Here is a 22,726-nt window from a genome sequence, read left to right on the forward strand (position 1 = left end):
TGCTTTCTTACCTGTAATAGGAGCAAATTTAGATGGGAATTATTAATCATAATACTAGACTGTGCTTCTAAAGTTCCTGTCAAATTTCTGTGCCATGTATTAAAGAAGCATTTTTTAATTTAATGTAAGAACAATAAGGAAATCAAACAAAATGTGAATCAGTAACAAGTTTGAACTTTTTTTTTCCCCCAGAAAAGTAATTCTGGAGTTCTTCTTCTCTTTAAGATCTAAAATCTATTGTTTCAGCTTTAATTTTTTTGTGATGTAAAAAAGGACCAGCCCATAGCACCTGAACTAGAATAGGAAGGGGCATTTGTTTTCTGGCTTCCTGCTGTGAAAGATGCCTGCAGCCAGGTAGCTTTTGAAGCTACTTGGTTTCCCACTGGTTATCCTAGCCCAGAAATTAAAAATTGTGTAAAGGAAATCAACCCCCCTTGGCCCCATAGTTATATTGAACAATATTATTTTAGGAAACAAAGGTTAAAAGCTAATAGGTCCAAAGAAAGGAAAATAGGGTGTTGATAGAAATATAAAAATAGGAGAATTTCTAAAGAAAGCCAGTGTACAATTAGTGACAAATGTAAAATTCCTGCCAATTGTGTCCTAAAATACCTCTGAACCTTAGAGCAAGGAGCTCCTGTTTCTTCAGAGACTGTCAGTTAAAGCAGATACTGGAGGTGGTACTGGAAGGGTAGGTGGCTGAATGAATCCCCTGTGAAGGAGCTGAGACTGTCTTCTGAATTTGGGGAATTCAGTGAGGAAGGGAAAGTGACTGAGGTCCCCAGGTGCGGGGCATATAAGTGTGGGTGGCCCCCTGGTGCAGGAGTTACAAGACCAGGTTTCCACCAAGGAAACCAGGATTCCATTGAGGTATTCCGCAGAGCACTCGAGATTTTTTTTTTTTTTTTGGAGAGGATTTTGCAGCAGTGGAATAGAGCAGCAGTTCCCTGAATGTGTCCCGTGGGGTTTTAATCGGTGTTACGGGGTGAGGGAGTTACGGAGAGCCAGCTAAGACTGGGAAGCTCAAAGCCAAGTCAGATGGCGTGGCTTCTTTCCTGCAGGCCTCTCCGAGCTTCATCTCCACTACCTGGGAGGGACTCCAGGCGGGGGCAGGGCAGGTGGAGACACAGGTGGGGACGAAGCACTTCCCAGGCCCACTGCCACAGGACCTTCATCCGCTCAGGGCTCTGCATGGGGGAGGCGTTGTGACAACAGCTAGAATTGGAATTGCAGAGGCCCCCATAGCAGAGGTTAAAAGAGATTGGCAGAGAAGGGAGAAGCCAGGGAAGAGGAGTCTTAATGGAGAGGACAGCTTGGCAGAGGAGCAGTCCCTGGACTGAGATCTGTAGACAGGCAGGCACACCGAGGTAGACAGGGAGGCAGGGCGTGAGGGTGGCGTGAAGATGAGGAGCGCAAGGGGCACGCTGACCTGGGGGGGAAGGTGTGCTGCAGCCACGCTGGCGCGGCTTCCTCAGATGAAGACCCCTCCACAGGCCGAGACCGGCTCCAGGTGTGGTCTTCTTTCCTTTTGTTTTTCTGAGCAGCCTCCAGTAGCAGCAGAAGTTGAGGCAACTCAGGGCAGAGTCCAGGGCTCTTTCAGAAGCACCTGTGCAGGAAGACTGTGCTTGAGTCTGGGGGTCTCTAAACAAGACTCCTCGTGGCCCAGGGACGAGATGGGTGCAAATTCAGGCCTGCACACCTTGAAAAAGACGTGGACTCAAAGCTTATCGAGGCATGAGCCATCTTGCTCCTTGGACTCATTCTTTATTCTTCTCTCCTTCACTGAAATCGCTGTTTTATTTGTCTCCAGATTGTCCCAAGGCGGTCGGATGGGAAAAGAACCAGAAGGGAGGCATGGGACCAAGGATGGTGAACCTCAGCGAGTGTATGGACCCTAAAAGGTACAGCTTGGAAGCCGTTCCCGCCGGGGTGCACGCCCGGTTCTGTCAGGCCAAGCGCGTTGCCCGGCTCAGGCGGGACTGGGGGAAGGCGGATATCAGTGTGTTCATTCGCTCTTGGCCACCTCCTGATTTAAGTTTGGCTGTGAGAATGAATATCAGTGATGGATATCTGAAGGGCACACAGCGTCTGTTTTTCTGGACATCCTAAATGTCGCTCTCGCTTCAAGCCCGCCCTCTCAGACCTGTGCACCTCCTCCACCTTTTTGTCCTTTATTCGTCTCCCTTGACTTGTGTCCCATTAGCCTACAGGGAAGGCCATGGTAAGAAATATTTCACAGAAACCAGTTTTGTACTGAAGGGATGATGTAAGTACTCCCTCTACTGAGGGGACAGAAATTTCTCTGTATCCAGTGTTAGGAAGAGGTTTCCTCTTAAGCAGCTGGTGTGGTTTTAGTCCTGGACGTAATAACCCCTGTAACCAGTCAGGCTTTCCATTTCATCTGGGCCCCTGGGAGCTCAGGATCAAATGGGGGCCTGTCACGGTACAGTTGCCGAGGATTATGGTGGCACGCACCACTCTGTAGTAACCGCTGTCCTCGCCTACCCTCCAGCCTCGTGTTGCTTTTCCTTTGATCCTGATTCCCTCCGTTACTTGTTTCTTATCTTCTCATACAAGCTACTTTCTTTCTAAAAAAGGACAAGATTGGGGGCATAAGCGGGTGACTGGCTACATAAATAAATGATTCTCTCCCTTTCTAGGTTAGCTGAGTCATCGGTCGATCTCAACCTCAAGCTGATGTGTTGGAGATTGGTCCCTACTCTGGACTTAGACAAGGTTGTGTCTGCCAAGTGTCTGCTGCTTGGAGCCGGCACCTTGGGTTGTAACGTAGCCCGGACGTTGATGGTGAGTTTGCAGGGGTCGAATGGCGCCTCTCAAGCTGTCGCTTCTCTTCTTTCACTACACAGTCTACCCTCCAGACTTGTGGGTTTCGCATCCAAAAGTAGGAGGGCATTTTTGTTTTTTAAGGAAAAAAAAAAGCACCCAAACTGAGAATTAACCAACTAAACAACCCCAACAGCCAAGCATACATCTCTCTATTTTTTTTTTTTTTTGGTCTTTTTGTTGCATTCCTCCTTCCTTTTTCCTCTTTTTCTTTTTTCCCTCTCAGGTTGTCGTTCAGTTTTGACTGAAATTTACATTTTAAGTAAATTTGTTTTCCAGCCCACCTTGATCTTCAAGCAGGAGTTCATTGGCTCAAAAACAAAAAAAAAGAATCTCTGGCTGGTTCCAGGGGCTCCCGGACCCCACCCCCTGTGAATACCAGGGGACCACCAACTGCACCTGAGTGCCTTCTTTCTCCTTCTTGTCTCCCTCCCTCCCGCCCTCCCTCCTTTCTTTTCTCAGTATGTCTTTCAGTATAAAAGGAACACATGGTTTTGTTATAAGGTGGAAGCAAGAAATCTGCCTCCACTCTCATCCCAAGTCACTTCCCAGAATTAAGCAGACTTTGTCAAGTGCTATGGAGCATCTTTCCCTGTAATTTTCATCAGATCAGATCAGTCGCTCAGTCGTGTCCGACTCTTTGCGACCCCATGAATCGCAGCACGCCAGGCCTCCCTGTCCAACACCAACTCCCGGAGTTCACTGAGACTCACGTCCATCGAGTCAGTGATGCCATCCAGCCATCTCATCCTCTGTGGTCCCCTTCTCCTCCTGCCCCCAATCCCTCCCAGCATCAGAGTCTTTTCCAGTGAGTCAACTCTTTGCATGAGGTAGCCAAAGTACTGGAGTTTCAGCTTTAGCATCATTCCTTCCAAAGAAATCCCAGGGCTGATCTCCTTCAGAATGGACTGGTTGGATCTCCTTGCAGTCCAAGGGACTCTCAAGAGTATTCTCCAACACCACAGTTCAAAAGCATCAATTCTTCGGCGCTCAGCCTTCTTCACAGTCCAACTCTCACATCCATACATGACCACAGGAAAAACCATAGCCTTGACTAGACGGACCTTTGTTGGCAAAGTAATGTCTCTGCTTTTGAATATGCTATCTAGGTTGGTCATAACTATCCTTCCAAGGAGTAAGCGTCTTTTAATTTCATGGGTACAGTCACCATCTGTAGTGATTTTGGAGCCCAAAAAAATAAAGTCTGACACTGTTTCCACTGTTTCCCCATCTATTTCCCATGAAGTTATTGGACCGGATGCCATGATCTTCTTGAGCTTTAAGCCAACTTTTTCACTCTCCACTTTCACTTTCATCAAGAGGCTTTTGAGTTCCTCTTCACTTTCTGCCATAAGGGTGGTGTCATCTGCATATCTGAGGTTATTGATATTTCTCCTGGCAATCTTGATTCCAGCTTGTTTTTCTTCCAGTCCACCGTTTCTCATGATGTACTCTGCATATAAGTTAAATAAGCAGGGTGACAATATACAGCCTTGACGTACTCCTTTTCCTATTTGGAACCAGTCTGTTGTTCCATGTCCAGTTCTAACTGTTGCTTCCTGACCTGCATACAAATTTCTCAAGAGGCAGGTCAGGTGGTCTGGTATTCCCATCTCTTTCAGAATTTCCCACGGTTTATTGTGATCCACACAGTCAAAGGCTTTGGCGTAGTCAATAAAGCAGAAATAGATGTTTTTCTGGAACTCTCTTGATTTTTCGATGATCCAGCGGATGTTGGCAATTTGATCTCTGGTTCCTCTGCCTTTTCTAAATCCAGCTTGAACATCTGGAAGTTCACAGTTCACATATTGCTGAAGCCTGGCTTGGAGACTTTTGAGCATTACTTTACTAGCGTGTGAGATGAGTGCAATTGTGCGGTAGTTTGAGCATTCTTTGGCATTACCTTTCTTTGGGATTGGAATGAAAACTGACCTTTTCCAGTCCTGTGGCCACTGCTGAGTTTTCAAATTTGCTGGCATATTGAGTGCAGCACTTTCACAGCATCACCTTTCAGGATTTGGAATAGCTCAACTGGAATTCTATCGCTTCCACTAGCTTTGTTCGTAGTGATGCTTTCTAAGGCCCACTTGATTTCACATTCCAGGATGTCTGGCTCTAGGTGAGTGATCACACCATCGTGATTATCTGGATAGTGAAGATCTTTTTTGTACAGTTCTTCTGTGTATTCTTGCCATCTCTTCTTAATATCTTCTGCTTCTGTTAGGTCCATACCATTTCTGTCCTTTATTGAGCCCATCTTTGCATGAAATGTTCCTTTGGTATCTCTGATTTTCTTGAAGAGATCTCTAGTCTTTCCCATTCTGTTGTTTTCCTCTATTTCTTTGCATTGATTGCTGAAGAAGGCTTTCTTATCTCTTCTTGCTATTCTTTGGAACTCTGCATTCAGATGTTTATATCTTTCCTTTTCTCCTTTGCTTTTTGTTTCTCTTCTTTTCACAGCTATTTGTAAGGCCTCCGCAGACAGCCATTTTGGTTTTTTGCATTGCTTTTCTATGGGAATGGTCTTGATCCCTGTCTCCTGTACAATGTCACGAACCTCATTCCATAGTTCATCAGGCACTCTATCTATCAGTTCTAGGCCCTTAAATCTATTTCTCACTTCCACTGTATAATCATAAGGGATTTGATTTAGGTCATACTTGAATGGTTTAGTGGTTTTCCCTACTTTCTTCAATTTAAGTCTGAATTTGGCAATAAGGACTTCATGATCTGAGCTACAGTCAGCTCCCGGTCTTGTTTTTGCTGACTGTATAGAGCTTCTCCATCTTTGGCTGCAAAGAATATAATCAATCTGATTTCAGTGTTGACCATCTGATGATGTCCACGTATAGAGTCTTCTCTTGTGTTGTTGGAAGAGAGTGTTTGTTATGACCAGTGCATTTTCTTGGCAAAACTCTATTAGTCTTTGTCCTACTTCATTCCGTATTCCAAGGCCAAATTTGCCTGTTACTCCAGGTGTTTCTTGACTTCCTACTTTTGCATTCCAGTCCCCTATAATGAAAAGGACATCTTTTTTGGGTGTTAGTTCTAAAAGGTCTTGTAGGTCTTCATAGAACCGTTCAACTTCAGCTTCTTCAGCGTTACTGGTCGGGGCATAGACTTGGATTACCGTGATATTGAATGGTTTGCCTTGGAAACGAACAGAGATCATTCTGTCGTTTTTGAGATTGCATCCAAGAACTGCATTTCAGACTCTTTTGTTGACCATGATGGCTACTCCATTTCTTGTGAGGAATTCCTGCCCGCAGTAGTAGATATAATGGTCATCTGAGTTAAATTCACCCATTCCAGTCCCTTTCAATTCGCTGATTCCTAGAATGTCGACATTCACTCTTGCCATCTCTTGTTTGACCACTTCCAATTTGCCTTGATTCATGGACCTGACATTCCAGGCTCCTATGCAGTATTGCTCTTTACAGCATCGGACCTTGCTTCTATCACCAGTCACATCCACAGCTGGGTATTCTTTTTGCTTTGGCTCCATCCCTTCATTCTTTCTGGAGAATGAAGTAATGAAGTAATTTTCATAGGTGTGTGCAAATACAGAGATGCACTGGTCATCTTTGCTCTTATTTAATTATTTATATTTGCAAAGCTTGGATCATTACAACCTGTTTATAGCAAGTTTCTATTTTTAACTCAATAGAGCAATAATTGTGGTTCTCTATTCCATTTTATGTACATATAGAAATTTGTTATATGCTGTGCTATGCTTCGTCACCTAGTCATGTCTGACTCTTTGTGACCCCATGGGCTGTAGCCCACCAGGCTCCTCTGTCCATGGGAATTCTCCAGGCAAGAATCCTGGAGTGGGTTGCCACGCCCTCCTCCAGGGGATCTTCCCGACCCAGGGATCAAACCCAGGTCTCCCGCATTGCAGGTGGATTCTTCACCATCTAAGCCAACAGGGAAGCCCACTGTTATGACTTGCTTCAGTTCATGTAAACAATTTCAGCATATTTCTCTTTTGGAGATGCTGTTGAAATGAACATTCTTATACCTTTACATGTCCATGGGATTATTTCTTTAGGAAAAAACTCTAGAAGTAGAACTGCTATGTTAGAGAGAATATAAAACAGCTTTTTGGTTTGCATTTCTTTAATTAGTGAGGGTTAGTCTTTAACTTGATTTCATTTGTGAATTTTTGTTTGTTCTATTCGTGTCCTTTAGGCTGTTTTTTGTATCTAGACTGGGGGTACCTTTTTTTATGGATTGTCAGTTGCTGAGTCACGTCGGACTTTTGGGGGCCCCGTGGCTGCAGCACGCCAGGCTCCTTTTGTCCTCTGCTGTCTCCTGGAGTTTGCGCGTATTCGCATCCATTGAGTCAGTGATGCTATCTAACCATCTCATCTTCTGCCTAACACTTTTCCTTTTTTATGGATATTAACCGTTTTTCTGTAATATAATGCAAATATTTTTCTCCATTTATTTATCTTTAGCCACGTAAAGGGTTTTTTTAATTTATTAATTTTAAATTAATAAATTAATATTATTGAATACGTTAATCTTTTCCTTTATGGTTTAACTCCTGTTTTTATGTTTAGATCTCTATTAATGTGGAATTTATTTTTTGTTTTATGGAATTTAACAATGTAACATTTTTAAATAGTCATTTATTTTAATGTCATTCATTCACTGATACAAATCTCATTTTCCACCTTTATTAAATTCTAAATTCCTTTATACCTGAGTCTCTTTTTGGAGTCTGTTTTTATTCCATCATTCTATTTGTTCATTCCTGCATTATTACTCATAGCTTTCACTCAAATTACAGTGAATTTATAGATAAATTGGCAGAGATTAACATCTTTACAATATTGATCCTTAGTTCCAGAAGCATTGTATATCTCTTAAATTATTTAGATCATCTTTGTAGCATTTTATTTATATAGGTTTCCCACATGCCTCCTTTAATTAGTTTTCACATATTTAACTTCTTTTTCTTTTAAAGATATGTTCCTCCCACTAAATTTTCCAATTGACTCTTACTGGGATGAATATATAAGAAAGATACTGAGTTTTGAATGTTTATCTTCTATCTAGTCATCTTTCTAAACTTTCTTGGCTATGATAGATTTTTGTTTGATTCTTTTGAATTTTCTAGGTTGATAAGTGTTCCTCACCAACATCTGTATCGGTTTCTTTTCCTTGTCTTATTGGATTGACTAGGACTCCATAAAAATGGTGAGGAACAGTGGTGAGAGTTAGCACCCTCGTTTGGTTACTGATTTCAATGAGAATCTTCTTGTTTTTTCCTTTAGTTTTTATACGTGATGTTGGTTTCTGCTAATGTTCTTCTATAAGTTAAGGAGGCAGATTTTTCTTTCTAGTTTGCTGCGAGTTTATATCAGAAATGATTGTTGAGCTTTATCATCAAATGCATCTATCAAGACAATCTAAGTATTCTCATGCTGAGCATTCCTGGGAAAAACTCTTATTTGTTCGTAGCTTGTTATTCTTCTAATATACAATGGAGGTCAACTGGTAATGTTTTACTACTAAGTTTTCCATATGTGTTAATAAGTCAGACTGGTTTATAGTAATGTTTTTCTTTTCCTTTCTGGTGTCATTGATAGCTGAATTACACTACTTTTATAAAATAAAACTTTCTGCCTTTTTCTATGTGGCAGGACAGGTTTAGAGTATGAAGTATCAGTTCCTTGATGGTTTGGTAAAATTCAGTTATAAATCCAGCTCAGCCTGGTGCCTTTGGAATTTTGTTAGCAATGAGAGCAGGGGATCTGTGGAAGTTTTAGAGATGTTTCTACAGTCATTGACCTTTTAGATTTTATACCTCTTTTGAGTCAGTTTAGTCATGTTGTTTTCCTAGAAAATCATCCATTTCATCTAAATTTGAAAATTAGTTGATATAAAATAAATATAGTATTCTCTTGCCATCTTTCCCATCTTTATTTAGTATCTATTTATTTATCTTTGGCAGTGTTGCAGGGCATGTGGGATATTAGTTCCCTGACCAGGGATTGAGTGGGATCCCCGTAGTGGAAGCTCAGAGTCTTAAGTCCTGAGCCCCAGGGAAGTCCCTGTCTTCTCTGTAGTAGCAGTGGTGTTGGCCGCTCAGTCGAGTCCACCTCTCTGCGACCCCATGGACTGTAGCCAGACAGGCTCCTCTGTCCATGGGAGTCTCAGGCAAGAATACTGGGGTGGGTTGCCATTCCCTGCTCTGGGAGATCTTCCCAAACCAGGGATCGAGCCCAGGTCTCCTGTGTTGCAGCAGATTCTTTACCACCTGAACCATATTCCTAATGTTGAATATTTCTTTTTTTCCTCTTATTCAGACTTGCCAGATAGGCTTCTCTTTCCAGAAAACTAAATCCTTGATCTCTTTTTTCTGTAATTTTTGTTTTGGTTTGTTTCCATATTTATTACTATCTACTTTTTATTCATTTATTCATCTTTTTATGGGAATTTATTTCATTCTTTCCCTAACTTCCAGAATTAGGTACATAGGTTTTCCCAGCACTTTTTAAATTATGAAGTCAGTATAGATCTAGATCCATTATAGAAAATTTCTACAGTGAAAGAGTTATGAGGCAGAAAAAGACCTGTTTTTCTACTACTTTATCACCTGTTTCCTTTCAATGTTTGTTTAACATATATTTAAATTGTTTATTTGATATGTAAAAATGTCCCTTGTTTTCATCAGTTAAAATACTTTCTAATGTCATTAAAAAGGATACCTAAAAAGCTTTTTTAATGGCTATAGAATCAGTTCAGTTCAGTTGCTCAGTCGTGTCCTACTCTTTGCAACCCCATGGACCACAGCACGCCAGGCCTCTCTGTCCATCACCAACTCCGAGAGCTTGTTCAAACTCATGTCCATCGAGTCAGTGATGCCACCCAAACATCTCATCCTCTGTCATCCCCTTCTCCTCTTGCCTTCAATCTTTCCCAGCATCAGGATCTTTTCCAGTGAGTCAGCTCTTCGTATCAGGTGGCCAAAGTATTGGAGTTTCAGCTTCAGCATAAGTCCTTCCAATGAATATTCAGGACTGATTTCCTTTAGGATATAGGCTGGTTGGATCTCCTTGCAGTCCAAGGGACTCTCAAGAGTCTTCTCCAACACCACAGTTCAAAAGCATCAATTCTTCAGTGTTCAGCTTTCTTTATGGTCCAACTCTCGCATTCATACATAACTACTAGAAAACCCATAGCTTTGACTAGACAGACCTTTGTCAGCAAAGTAATGTCTCTGCTTTTTAATATGCTGTCTAGGTTGGTCGTAGCTTTTCATCCAAGGAGCAAGCATCTTTTAATTTCATGGCTGCAGTCACCATCTGCAGCGATTTTGGAGCCCCCAAAATAAAGTCTGACACTGTTTCCATTGTTTCCCCATCTATTTGCCATGGAGTGATAGGACTGGATGCCATGATCTTAGTTTTCTGAATGTTGAGCTTTAAGCCAACTTTTTCACTCTCCTCTTTCACTTTCATCAAGAGGCTTTTTAGTTCTTCTTCACTTTCTACCATAAGGGTGGCGTCATCTGCATATCTGAGGTTATTGATATTTCTCCTGGCAATCTTGATCCCAGCATGTGCTTTATCCAGCCTGGCATTTCACATGATGTACTCTGCATATAAGTTAAATAAGCAGAGTGATAATATACAGTCTTGACGTACTCCTTTCCCAATTTGGAACCAGTCCGTTGTTCCATGTCCAGTTCTAACTGTTGCTTCTTGACCTACATACAGATTTCTCAGGAGGCAGGTCAGGTGGTCTGGTATTCCCATCTCTTTTAAGAATTTTCTGTAGTTTGTTGTGATCCACACAGTGAAAGGCTTTGGCGTAGTCAATAAAGCAGAAGTAGATGTTTTTCTGGAACTCTTCTTGCTTTTTTATGATCCATTGGATGTTGGCAACAAGAAGTTGGCTATAGAATATGCCTTCTTATATGATGAAACATGATTTACTGAGACATTCCCCTATTTTTAGACATCAACATTGCTTTCAATCTTTTACAACTATAAATTACTTTACAGAGAACATCTTGGTGATTGCATTTTTGTCAGTATTTTGGATTATTTCCTAAGATAGATTGCTGGAAGTAGGTTGATATGATTGATATGAGCATGTAAAAAATCCTAGAATCATATTGCCAGATTGCTTTCCAGAAGAGTGATACCAGTTTACATTCTCAATCAATGAACTCTCAATGAAATAAAATACCAGTATTACATTCTCAATCACTGAAACCCCATCCTCACTAGCATTGAGTGTTGTAATTTTCTTTAATGTTTGCCAATTAGCCATTACACTGTATGTGCTTAGTCTGTTGGAGAAGGGATAGGCTACCCTCTCCAGTAGTCTTGAGCCTTGTGGCTCAGCTGGTAAAGAATCCACCTGCAATGTGGGAGACCTGGGTTCAATCCCTGGGTTGGAAAATCCCCGGGAGAAGGGAAAGGCCACCCACTTCAATATTCTGGCCTGGTGAATTCCACGGATGGTATAGTGCGTGGGGTCGCAGAGTCGGACACGACTGAGTGACGTTCACTTCGCTTCTTATTCTGTGTGTGCTTAGTGTCTCAGTCCAACTCTTTGTGACCCCATGGACTGTAGCCCGCCAGGCACCTCTGTCCATGGGGATTCTCCAGGCAAGAACACTGGAATGGGTTGCTGCCGGGGACCAGCCCCGGCTGATCCAGGGTATTCGAAGCGGGGACAGTCGGCGACCTATTTATTTAAATATTTATCAAAGATATAAAGAGTAATAGAATGAGGATAGCTCAGTGAGGAAATTCAGTGGAGAAAAGAGGCTGAATAATTCAGCCAAAAGGTAAGAGAAAGAACGACATGGGGAGACCAAGTTTCGGTGAACAAGGCCCGCACTTTATTTTCCAAAGTAGTTTTTATACCTTAAGTTGTGCATAGAGGATAATGGGGGAAGGGGTGGAGTCATGCAAGGACAGCAGCTCCTGGTCCTAATGGAAGCCAGGCTTTCAAACTTATCATATGCAAAAGTTCAGGTGAATTACATCATCTTCTGGCCAGGAGGCCTGTTAACATTTTAAGAAACTTGTCTTTCTCTAAAGGTGATTATTCCAAAGTCAGGACCCAGCCTCCAAAAAAGCATTGGACAAAGCTGCATTCCTATAGGGCAAAGGTGAGGTGGGCTCAATCAAGAAAAGAATTAACTCAAGGGTCCAAGGTTACAAACATTGAGGCTACTACTTACATTTCTATACACCCATTATATCAATCAATACACTGCCAAGGACACAGTAGGTAAGGAGTATGGAGACTTAGCAGCAAACATTGGCCCAATAAATGAAAAACCCTTCACCAATACAATTTCTAATCAATCTTTTAACTACTCAAAAGAATCTGTGTTTAGACAGTTTAGAACATCTCCTGCTTCTCACAGTTGGGAGACTCTGAACAATCACATGTGGCCGGAAAAACCTATTCAGGCAGGCTAGAGGACTTCCAAAGGAGTTTGTAGGTTGAAACACTGTCTCACCCAGGAATTATTAACTGGACTGTAAGCTAACTCTTTTTCAGAGAGAGGTAGTGGGGGACAGCCCCCCGTAAAGTCAGAGGTGTAGGTGAGAGCACAAAGCAGAAAGTAGGCAGACTCTGGTTTTGGGGGTAGATGCTCAAGAATTTCCAGGGAGACTCCTGAGGCTTGATCCCGCCTTTGTGTATGCCAAGCCTCCTTCCTCATGACCTTTGCCACGGGCGGAGCGCGCTCCCCGCAGGTTGCCATCCCTCCTCCAGGGGATCTTCCCAACTTAGGGATCGAACCCAGGTTTCCTGCATTGCAGGCAGATTCTTTACTGTCTGAGCCACCAGGGAAGCCCAAGAATACTGGAGTGGGTAACCTATCCATGCTCCAGGTGGTCTTCCCGACCCAGGAATTGAACCAGGTCTCCTGCACTGCAGGTGGATTCTTTGCCAGCTGGTCTGCTAGGGAAGCCCATTAAACTGTATGGCATTCCAAGAAACCGAAAGTCAAGTGTGCGAGTACGTGTGCCTGTGGCTCACATGCAGCATGCTTATCATGTATGTAGCTTTCCTCTACCGTCTAGCAGTTTCCAGACTGCCTTCCCTGCTCTCCACTCAGCATTGCTTTAAGGAATGCAAAAATACTCCCAAAATAAACATACCCTGCTGCTGCTGCTGCTAAGTCGCTTCAGTCGTGTCCAACTCTGTACGACTCCATAGACGGCAGCCCACCAGGCTCCCCCGTCCCTGGGATTCTCCAGGCAAGAACACTGGAGTGGGTTGCCATTTCCTTCCCCAGTGCATGAAAGTGAAAAGTGAAAGTGAAGTCGCTCAGTCGTGTCCGACTCTTCGAGACCCCATGGACTGCAGCCCACCAGGCTCCTCTGTCCGTGGGATTTTCCCGGCAAGAGTACTGGAGTGGGGTGCCATCGCCTTCTCTAGCCAAGCACAAATGACTTTTGGATTTTCCATACCTTTGTTCCCCCTACGTGGTGGTTTGCTCAGCTGGTGAAAGTCACTTATGAAACAGGGTGAGTAGACCAGAGTTACCTGTGGGCTTCAAAACACACAGCCAATCTAAACTATGCTTTCTAAAGGATGGATTCTGGCCCGTCATCCTCAGCCCCAAATCATGGATTGTGTTGACTTTGCCTCTGCACTTGTCAGACTAACTGAATTTCAGTGTCCCTGATGGAGGGAACAACAGACTGGTTCCAAATTGGGAAAGGAGTACATCAAGGCTCTATATTGTCACCCTGCTTATTTAACTTATAAATTATAAGTTGCAGAGTACATCATGCGAAATGCCAGGCTAGATGAAGCACAAGCTGGAATCAAGATTGCTGGGAGAAATATCAATAGCCTCACATATGCAGATGACACCACCCTTATGGCAGAGACGGAAGAAGAACTAAAGAACCTCTTGATGAAAGTGAAAGAGGAGAGTGAAAAAGTTGGCTTAAAACACAACATTCCAAAAACGAAGATCATGACATCCAATCCCATCACTTCATGGCAAATAGATGGGGAAACAATGGAATTAGTGACAGACTTTATTTTGGGGGGCTCCAGAATCACTGCAGATGGTGACTTTAGTCATGAAATTAGAAGACACTTTCTCCTTGGAAGAAAAGTTATGACCAACCTAGATAGCATATTAAAAAACAGAGACGTTACTTTGCCAACAAAGGTCCATCTAGTCAAAGCTGTGGTTTTTCCATTAGTAATGTATGGATGTGAGAGCTGGACCATAATGGAAGCTGAACACCAAAGAATTGATGCTTTTGAACTGTGGTGTTGGAGAAGACTCTTGAGAGTCCCTTGGACAGCAAGGAGATCAAACGAGTCAATCCTAAAGGAAATCAGTCCTGAATATTCATTGGAAGGACTGATGCTGAAACTGAAACTCCAATATTTTGGCCACCTGATGTGAAGAGCCGACTCACTGGAGAAGACCCTGATGCTGGGAAAGACTGAAGGCAAGAGGAGAAAGGGACGACAGAGGATAAGATGGTTGGATGGCATCACCGACTCTATGGAAATAAGTTTGAGCAAGCTCCAAGAATTGATGAGGGACAGGGAAGCCTGGTATGCTGCAGTCCATGGGGTCGCAGAGTCAGACACGACTGAGCAACTGAACTAACTGAACTGATGGAAGGATATTGAAATAAGGCAGAGATCAGACTCTTAGTCAGACTCTGCAGTCAGTCCTAGCAGGGCTTCTCTTAGGCCACTCTTTGTGATTTGCTGAAATAGATGCATCCCACCTCACCCCCCAGAAAGGAGGCATCTTCTTGCCTCCACCCGGGGCATCTCATTTCCTCCTCACCATTAACCAGATTTATGACCCACGGTGAGTCACGTATCTTTTCTGGGCTTCGGTTTCTGTATCTGTAAAATAAAGTAATGGAGCTAAAGATTTTAGGGAGCCTATCTAACTTTAAAATTGTTCAGTTCTAAGATTTAATTGAAATGGATGAAGTCATGAAAGCTATTTCTGAGAATGTAGAGCTGTCCCCTACATTCCAGAATATTCATAAGGGCTTTGCCTCATTGAGAAATAGTACAAAATCTTCTGTCATGTTATACAATTGGAAATAACTTACAAGTCACTTTTATTAATACATGGAGCTATTTCAGGCTTTGAGTGAATTTTAGGACGCGCTGTTACGTATGCCCACTGACTCATTCAGGGAGAGCGAGGTCACTGGGTGGCCCTTGCCAGTCCTCTGAAGACAGCAGCAGGGACTCACCTTCCTAAGCTTCCTCTGGTGCCACTGTCAAAAATAGTGAAGTATTAGTCAGACCAGCAGTGACATATGTCTTAGTCTCATTGCTGTAGGAAGCAAGGCACCAGGTGTATAATTATTTCGTCTTTTAAAGAAGTTGACATTCTATCTGTCAAAAATGGACTCTGCACAATTCAATTTCCAGCGTTTCCTGTATTTTGAGGTTCCCAAGCTGCCCCAAAGCCAAACCCCTTTTAGAGATTTCCAGAGAGACACCCTGTGAAATGTTCATCAGAAACCCACCACGATCTCCTGTTTTTCTGTGCAGGGTTGGGGTGTCAGACACATCACGTTCGTGGACAATGCCAAGATCTCCTACTCCAACCCTGTGAGGCAGCCTCTGTATGAATTTGAAGATTGCCTGGCGGGTGGGAAGCCCAAGGCCCTGGCAGCCGCAGACCGGCTGCAGAAGATATTCCCCGGAGTGGTACGTTGGTGCTGGGTGCTGAGAACGTCAGGGCTTTTTGCCTGGCCTGTCAGTGTTTAAGTGTTAATCATGTGGGAAGGAGGCCCTACGGGATGGAGGGAACAGACTCAGACATTGGTCACTTCCTGCCAGGGCCCCATTGTGTGTTTCCTCACCTCAGAAGTGGGGATTACAAGAACAAAATAAAATCCTCATGTATTACTGTAAAACCACCATGGAGACTGTATGACAAAAATGTTTCATAAGTTACAAAGCCCTGAGTTGAGGGATTTGGGGGTCCACATAGTTTTAGATACTGCCTTGTTCCGAAGGGTTTATCCACTTTGGATACTGGATCCGCTGTAGGATATTACCTCCCTCATGGCCAGGACGCCTGATGGTTAGTACAGGTTTATGAAATCAGATAGTCTGCACCAGGAGGGTCTGGCGAAACGTTCAGCCTTTCACTCTAGCTGCTGCTTGTTCTTGACGTCCGTCGTTTACTTTGAAAACAGTGAGAGGCAAGTCGTTCAGCTCATTTGGTTCAACATCTGGCCATGTTTTTGAGGTTATCCAGCAGAAGACATTCTGCGTCTTGCACGCCTCGTCAATTTGTGTGACAGAGGTTAGCTCAGGTGTCCCCAAAGCATCTGCTGCTACTGCAAGTGCCACAGGAGGCTCTCGGCCCTGGCTTAAAAATAGGAAAAAAAAAAAAAAAAGAAGCCTGCTTTCTTAAGGTTTCCCTGTTTAGTCACTGGGCATTAGATTCATTTATTCTCAGCCTTTCTTAAGGTTTCCCTGTTTAGTCACTGGGCATTAGATTCATTTATTCTCAGCCTTTCTTAAGGTTTCCCTGTTTAGTCACTGAGCATTAGATTCATTTATTCTCAGCCTCTGCTTTAAAAGTGGCTTTGACCATCTTGTCCATTTCACCAGAAGAACGTCATCTCTTGGGTTTAATTCAGTGGGACTGACTGAGCCCTCTGCACCCAGCTAGGCGCTGGATGACAAGAGAGAGAAGAAGAAGTTACACCCCGCCGTTGAGGAGGCCTCTTAGTTACGTTTCTGCTGCGACAACATTACACATCACACACTCCCAGCGTGCAAGTGGCTTATGATCACGAACACTGATTTCATGTTCACAGGGCTGCGGGTTCGCCGTGGCTCAGTGGCTGGGCTGGACCGGACTCTGGCTTTGAGTCCTGTTCCAGTCTATTCTGTGTGTCATACTGTCGAAGTCTAGGCTCCAGGAGCAGTGGTCACCTGGTCCTGCTCTCCTTATGATAGAAGGTGGAAGTGTAAAGGAGTTGGTCAGGCTACCAGTACTTCCTGTGTCTCTTAAAGTCTCAGCAGTGTCCTCTATTGCCGTCGCCAGAGCAGGTCACAGGACCAGGCCCCAACTCAGTGGGGTTGGTCCAGATACCCTGCCTACCTGGTGGGAGGTCCTGTAAAGCCATGTGGCTAACGGGCATGGACGCATAATTCTATTAGAGGTGGGCGGTGCATAGTCAGGAAGAATAATCCATCCTATCACCGGAGACAGACCTGGCTTTGAATCTGAGCTCTGCCTGAAATTTTTGCTCACTCAAATCCTAGCCACGGTCTGTGACCCAATGCAGTTCCCCCTGCTTTATTTGTTCGGTTATCCTATGGCTTACTCGTTCATCATATGTTTATTTAAGGCCTGCTATGTGGGGGCTGGGGAAAAGGCAGATGAACTTCCCCCTTCCTCGCCTGGAGCTGAGAGTCTAGTCAGGGGTGTGGCCAATAAACTAACTTCATGAATGGCTACACTTGCAGCAAGTGCACAAAGCAGGAGCTCAGCAGCCGTGGGAATGTTTAGCAGGTACACCTGACCTAGAACGGACTTGCTTGAGGAAGCTAAGCTCTGAAATGCGGGTGAGAGTTAGATAGACCAGGGTGGACAGAGCGGCCTGTGCAGACGCTGAGGTAGGATGCAGCCTGTGCCTCTGTGAACGGAAAGGAAGTCGGGCTGGCTGCGGCACGGGGTCAAGAAAGACAGACTCGGAGCTAGGACATCAGCAAGAGCCAGGTCATGCTGGGCCTTAGAGTTCAGGTTCCCCTTTTCTTGAGAGCATCAGCCCACCAGGATCAAGCCTGTTCCCCAACACCTACGTCACGCTACTGCATTTTACCTATTGGATGATGCAGTCCTTACTGTGGGGAGCCTGGTCTCATATGCTTTTATCCCTCATGCCTTATAAGGAATAATAGGTAACACGGGGGCTTCCCTGGTGGCTCAGTGGTGAAGAATCCGCCTGCCAAAGCAAGGGGCACGGGTTTGATCCCTGGTCTGGGAAGATCCCACGTGCCGCAAAACAGCTAAGTCCCTGCACCGTGACTGCTGAGCCCATGTGCCCTAGCGCCTGTGCTCTGTCGTAAGAGAAGCCCACACACCAAAACGAAGAGTAGCCCCTGCTCGCTGCAACTAGAGAAAAGCCCGTGCGGCAGCAAAGACCCAGCACAGCCAAAAATAATTTAATTAAGTTTAAAAAATAATAGATAACACTGAGCCCACCTAAGTTCTAGGGCAAGGCATCAAATTCGTGAAAAGAACTTGCGAAGCCATTTCACTTACTGGCTAGCCAAGCTTACGTGATTCTGTTTGTATGTTCAGTTTAGCATCGTTTTTCATTCAATAGATACTGCCTCATCACCTTCCTTACACCAGGCCCCGGACAGGAGGCTAGTCTGAGTGAAGAAGACATGAAAAGAACGGCTCAGCCACAAATAATATGCCTAATCCTGGGGTTGAATTCATTGAATAGGAAAACAACTGACCTTGAATCAATCAAATAACCACTTGAGGTTACCATTTCCCCCCAAAGGTGAGGCAATAAAATGTAGGGTTATAGAGCCACACTGAGGGTTTTAAAACCCATCTCTGGACGTCTGTTTCCAACCCTGATGAGTGACTGATGAACTGGCTCTCCTGCCATGGTGCATCTACCAGTTTTGCAGCCGGGTACATTGTGTAAAGTGACTCAGCAGATGCTGACCAGCAGGCAGTGAGAGACTGTGGGCTCAGAAGGTGTTTGTCCCGGTTTGTTGCACGGAGGCACTTTTTAGCTCGTGTCAGAGCCCACGGGGAGCCCAAGGAGGTATTGTTGGTCTCGATGAGCTGAGGAAACAGAGATGAGAATCCAGGCAGCTGAAACTTCAGGACAGAGTATCAGACCTGTGCGAGCCGTGCAGGGAAGGAGTTCCAGAAGAGTGTCTGGGCAGCAGCACGTTGAGGCTCTGTTCTTTCTCAGGGTAGGACTCCGTAATCTGGGCAGGAAGCACCGTGAGTCTGCTGTGGGCAGAATGAGGTTCCAGAGCCCCTACAGGCTGCAAGGCACTGGAGTCCTAGCCATCCAGAAGGGAGAGACCTCACTGGCCACTCTGAGCCCTTAGGTGACACCCCAGTGAGGCCATAGAACTAAACATAAAAGCTGGAACTAGAGCACTTCTAGAAGAGAGCAGCCTGGTGACCTGTGATGGCAGAGACTCCTAGGACCATGGAAATACTGATCGTAAGTGAGAAAATGGATGAATAGGACTTCATCGAAATTTAAAATTTCTGCTTCTCGAAAGATGCCAATAAGAGAACACAAAGGCTGGCCCAAACTGAAACTACTTGCAGGACATGTATTTGGCAAACAGCCTATATCCAGGATACGTGAACAACTTCTGCCACCCAGTAATAAGACAGGCAAACCTTTTTTTTTTTTTTTAAGGGACTGAAGGGTTGGGCCAGCATGGCTTCCTAGGGAAGGTCTGTGCATGGCCAGTGAACACATGTCATGCTCAACAGTAGTCATCATAGGGTGTGAATCAGGGCCGTGAAGACGTATCCCTGCACACGCACTGAAATGACTAAAATTAGAAGACTGACGGTGCTAGATGGTGGGAGGGTGAGGGGCATACAGCTCTCACACTCTGCGGGTAGAGGTCCTGGGGATTGCCTGTGAAAGCATATGAGAGCGTTGCCTGGGATGACAGTCGATGCCCTGGGGGACGTGTGCAGTGGTTAATCTGCAGCTTGTCAAAACACATCAAGCTGGACACGTGAGGTCCGTCCGTGTACTTCACTGCTGTAAATGATCGCTCGCCCCGGCTGCACATTTGAGTCATCTGGAGAGTTTTAGAAAGCATCCATCCCTGGGCCCGCTCTCAGAGACTCCAGTTGAAATGGTCCGAGGAAAAGCCTGGGCATTAGGAATCTAGACAGCTCTCTAGGTGGTTCTGATGTGCAGCCAGGCCTCAGAAGTACTGTGCTGCAGCTTGCTGAATTGCAGCCTCAGACTCGTGGCCTCAGTGGCAGGCCGGGAGCTGGAGCACCTCCGCAGGCTTGATGGCTGGAGCTGCAGCAAGCAGGTTAGCCACAGAGATAGGGGTGAGGGTCTGAGTTATTCAGAAGGTCAGAATTGAGGTTGAGTAATTATGCTTTAATCTTGGCATCATTAAAATTCCCAGGCAATAACTTTGTGGATCGAGCAACCATCATTTAAAACACGTTGTCAATTGTAAAGACGACAGTAAGGTGTTATTGTTGTTATTACGGTGCTTGTTGCTTTTCTTGCTGTTCATTACGGTATTAGGTATGCAGCAGATACACAGCACTTAATGAATGAATGAGTGAATTATGAGGTCCTGAGAGGTATCTTTGGGGTGTCCTCATTAAAATGGTCTTGTTTTCAACCTTCCTTCCTAGTGAAGTCCATTCTGCTTGGCATCTTTTCCTGCAACCCTTTTTTCCCCCCCTGCTCAATTCTTTTTGAAATTTTTGCTGTTATTACTACCGTGCCTTTCTTGAATTCCAGATATTAGGTTTAACGAAGAAAATAGCACCCATTTACAAAATAGATTTTACTTTGTAAAGGGACCTACTGCTGTGTCCCCTGAGCTGTTTTCACAGTATGTAAGGCGTTTTGACAAATAAAAAAGCTGGTGTTTTCACACGCTTCCCTGTGGCAGGTGCTATGCAGGGGATTGAGGGTGGAGTTTGTGATTCTAGAACACTTTCTTTTCTGGGGAAAGTCAGTGTCCCTGGCGTCACTGGCATGCATATGTGACTCACAGTTCATCTGCATCCTTGTGTGGAGCCAGCAGGGGACAAAAGGTAAGTTACAGAGCTCTTCTGAAGGCCCCGTGAGAAGTCCTGAGTCCTGAGAACCCGGGTCATGGGGCAGCTCCTGCTTTTGGACAGAAAAGGAAGCTTCACTTCGGCACAACACTGCTGCCGCCCAGCACCCCACCAGACTAATATCTACACATTCCTCAGTCTAGTTTTCTGGTTAGTCAGCAAGGAGAGTTCTTCAGTTTTGAGGGTTTTGTTTGTTTTTAATGCATATGGCCCCTGAGAAAATTAAGGCAAGACTCTCAGCCATCCTAATCTTAGGTGAATTTGTTAAATTATTTCTGTTGTGACATCCCGTTTAGAGGTGTTCCACGCTAAAAAGCAGAGTGAAGGGCAACCTGGGGACAAGTGGAGAGACAGCCTGGCTGGACTGAGGGCCTTGGGGAAGCCAAGGGCATTGTGATGACATTCCTTGGGCCCAGGTTGTAGGAAAGAGCCAAAGGTACACAGTTCTGGCCAGTATTGTTTTGTCCACATGGGAAGTGCCTCCCTCCCACCCCCTGCTACTTTGGAGCTAGATCCGTGTGTCTCTGCTGCCCTGTCCAGCCTTAGGGACCCGAGATGCCAGGACAGGTGGTCTGAGTCGCAGAGGTGAAGAAGGTGGGGAACTCAGCTGGCAGAAGGCTGAGGCAGCGTGGTTGTGATGGGGAGATGTCAGGTTGTAAGTGACCCCGTGTGGTCAAGGTGATGGGGAGATGCAGGCTCTGAGATCGCACCCATTCATTTGCCTCAGAAGCCCCCCCTCTCTGGGTGTGTCCCCAGAACGCCAGAGGGTTCAACATGAGCATCCCCATGCCGGGGCACCCCGTGAACTTCTCCAGCGTCACCCTGGAGCAGGCCCGCAGGGACGTGGAACAGCTGGAGCAGCTCATTGACAGCCACGACGTTGTCTTCCTGTTGATGGACACCCGGGAGAGCCGGTGGCTGCCTGCCGTCATCGCCGCGAGCAAGAGAAAGGTAGAACGTGGGCCCCATCTCCCAGGGTGGAGTGCCCCCCAGTCCGCCCCCACCTCTGAAGCAGAGGGGTGTTTGTGTGGCCTGCTGACCTGAGGCCAAGGGCTTCCTCTGCAGACCGTCGGCCTCACGCACCATCATGCAGCCCAGATGTTACCCTGTGAGCCCCGTGCACTCACAGTGGAATGTGAGCTCCTAGAGGACGCAGACTCCGTCTCATTCACCACGGTCGGGCCCGTGACAACTTGAAGGGCCGAAAGAATGGATGGTTCAGTAGGTCAGGGTGCATACGCATGATAGAATAGTGTGTAACCGCTCCCGGCTACAATGTCAAAGATTTTAATATGTTGGGAAATACTACGTAGTTAAATAAGATATATATATTTTATGTCAATTATGTTTATGTATATGAAGATATCCATGTCTGTTTATCAAAAAATGAGGGTGGCAAGAGAAAGGGAGAAAGAAAGGAGGGGGATGGGCAAGAGAGAAAATAATAAATACTTCAAACTATTATTATAATTGTTGGGGCTATGAGATTCTGAGTGATTTTTTGTCTTCTTTTCTGGTGTGGTTTTCTTTGATTTTTTCAGTGTTCTTTGTAAACAGACATTTGGGAGAATGAGTCAATTTATGACTAACAGAAGTTATTATAAATTAAAAGAAGCTTTCCTTAAAAAGCTGTGTGAAGGGTAAATTATATAACGTGAAAAAATCTACGAGATTTATGAAAAAAATCTCTGTAGAAACGACAAACAACAGCATAATGCTGCAAAGAGTGGCTTTGAGAACTCTAGAGACTTAGTTTTATATGCCTTCCCCCTTACCAGCTGAGCAACCTTGGGCAAGGTGTAGAGATAACCTTTCTGACTTTCAGCATCTTCTTCTATAAATAAGAAACGTTTGCTGGGAGTTTAAAATAAAACCAACAGAGATAATTTATGTTGACCTCTTATCAAGTCTCTTGCACTTTGTAAGCCCTCAGTCTTGGGTAGCTGTTACCAACATTGTTGTTGTTGAGTTGCTAAGCTGTGTCTGACTCCTTGTGACCGCATGGACTGCATGATGCCAGGCCTCCCTGTCTATCACGGTCTCCCAGAGTTTGCTCAT

At 44.8% G+C, this 22,726-nt stretch overlaps 1 protein-coding gene across 20 annotated transcripts in view; it reads left to right on the plus strand.

Annotated features, from left to right (window-relative positions):
- ATG7 (autophagy related 7) overlaps positions 1 to 22,726 on the plus strand; it is a 273,963-nt gene that overhangs the window by 59,024 nt on the left and 192,213 nt on the right. For all 20 annotated transcript variants that reach the window (XR_009732575.1, XR_009732577.1, XR_009732576.1 and 17 more), the window contains 4 exons: positions 1,811 to 1,901; positions 2,661 to 2,805; positions 15,382 to 15,540; positions 21,425 to 21,619. Coding sequence is in view for 17 of the 20 variants with exons in the window: in XM_061397104.1 (XP_061253088.1) it covers positions 1,811 to 1,901; positions 2,661 to 2,805; positions 15,382 to 15,540; positions 21,425 to 21,619 (590 nt within the window). In the remaining 3 variants the exon portion in view is untranslated. The remainder of the gene's footprint in view (positions 1 to 1,810; positions 1,902 to 2,660; positions 2,806 to 15,381; positions 15,541 to 21,424; positions 21,620 to 22,726) is intronic.

This window comes from Bos javanicus, chromosome 22 (assembly GCF_032452875.1).
Source record: "Bos javanicus breed banteng chromosome 22, ARS-OSU_banteng_1.0, whole genome shotgun sequence".
Lineage (NCBI taxonomy): Eukaryota > Metazoa > Chordata > Mammalia > Artiodactyla > Bovidae > Bos > Bos javanicus.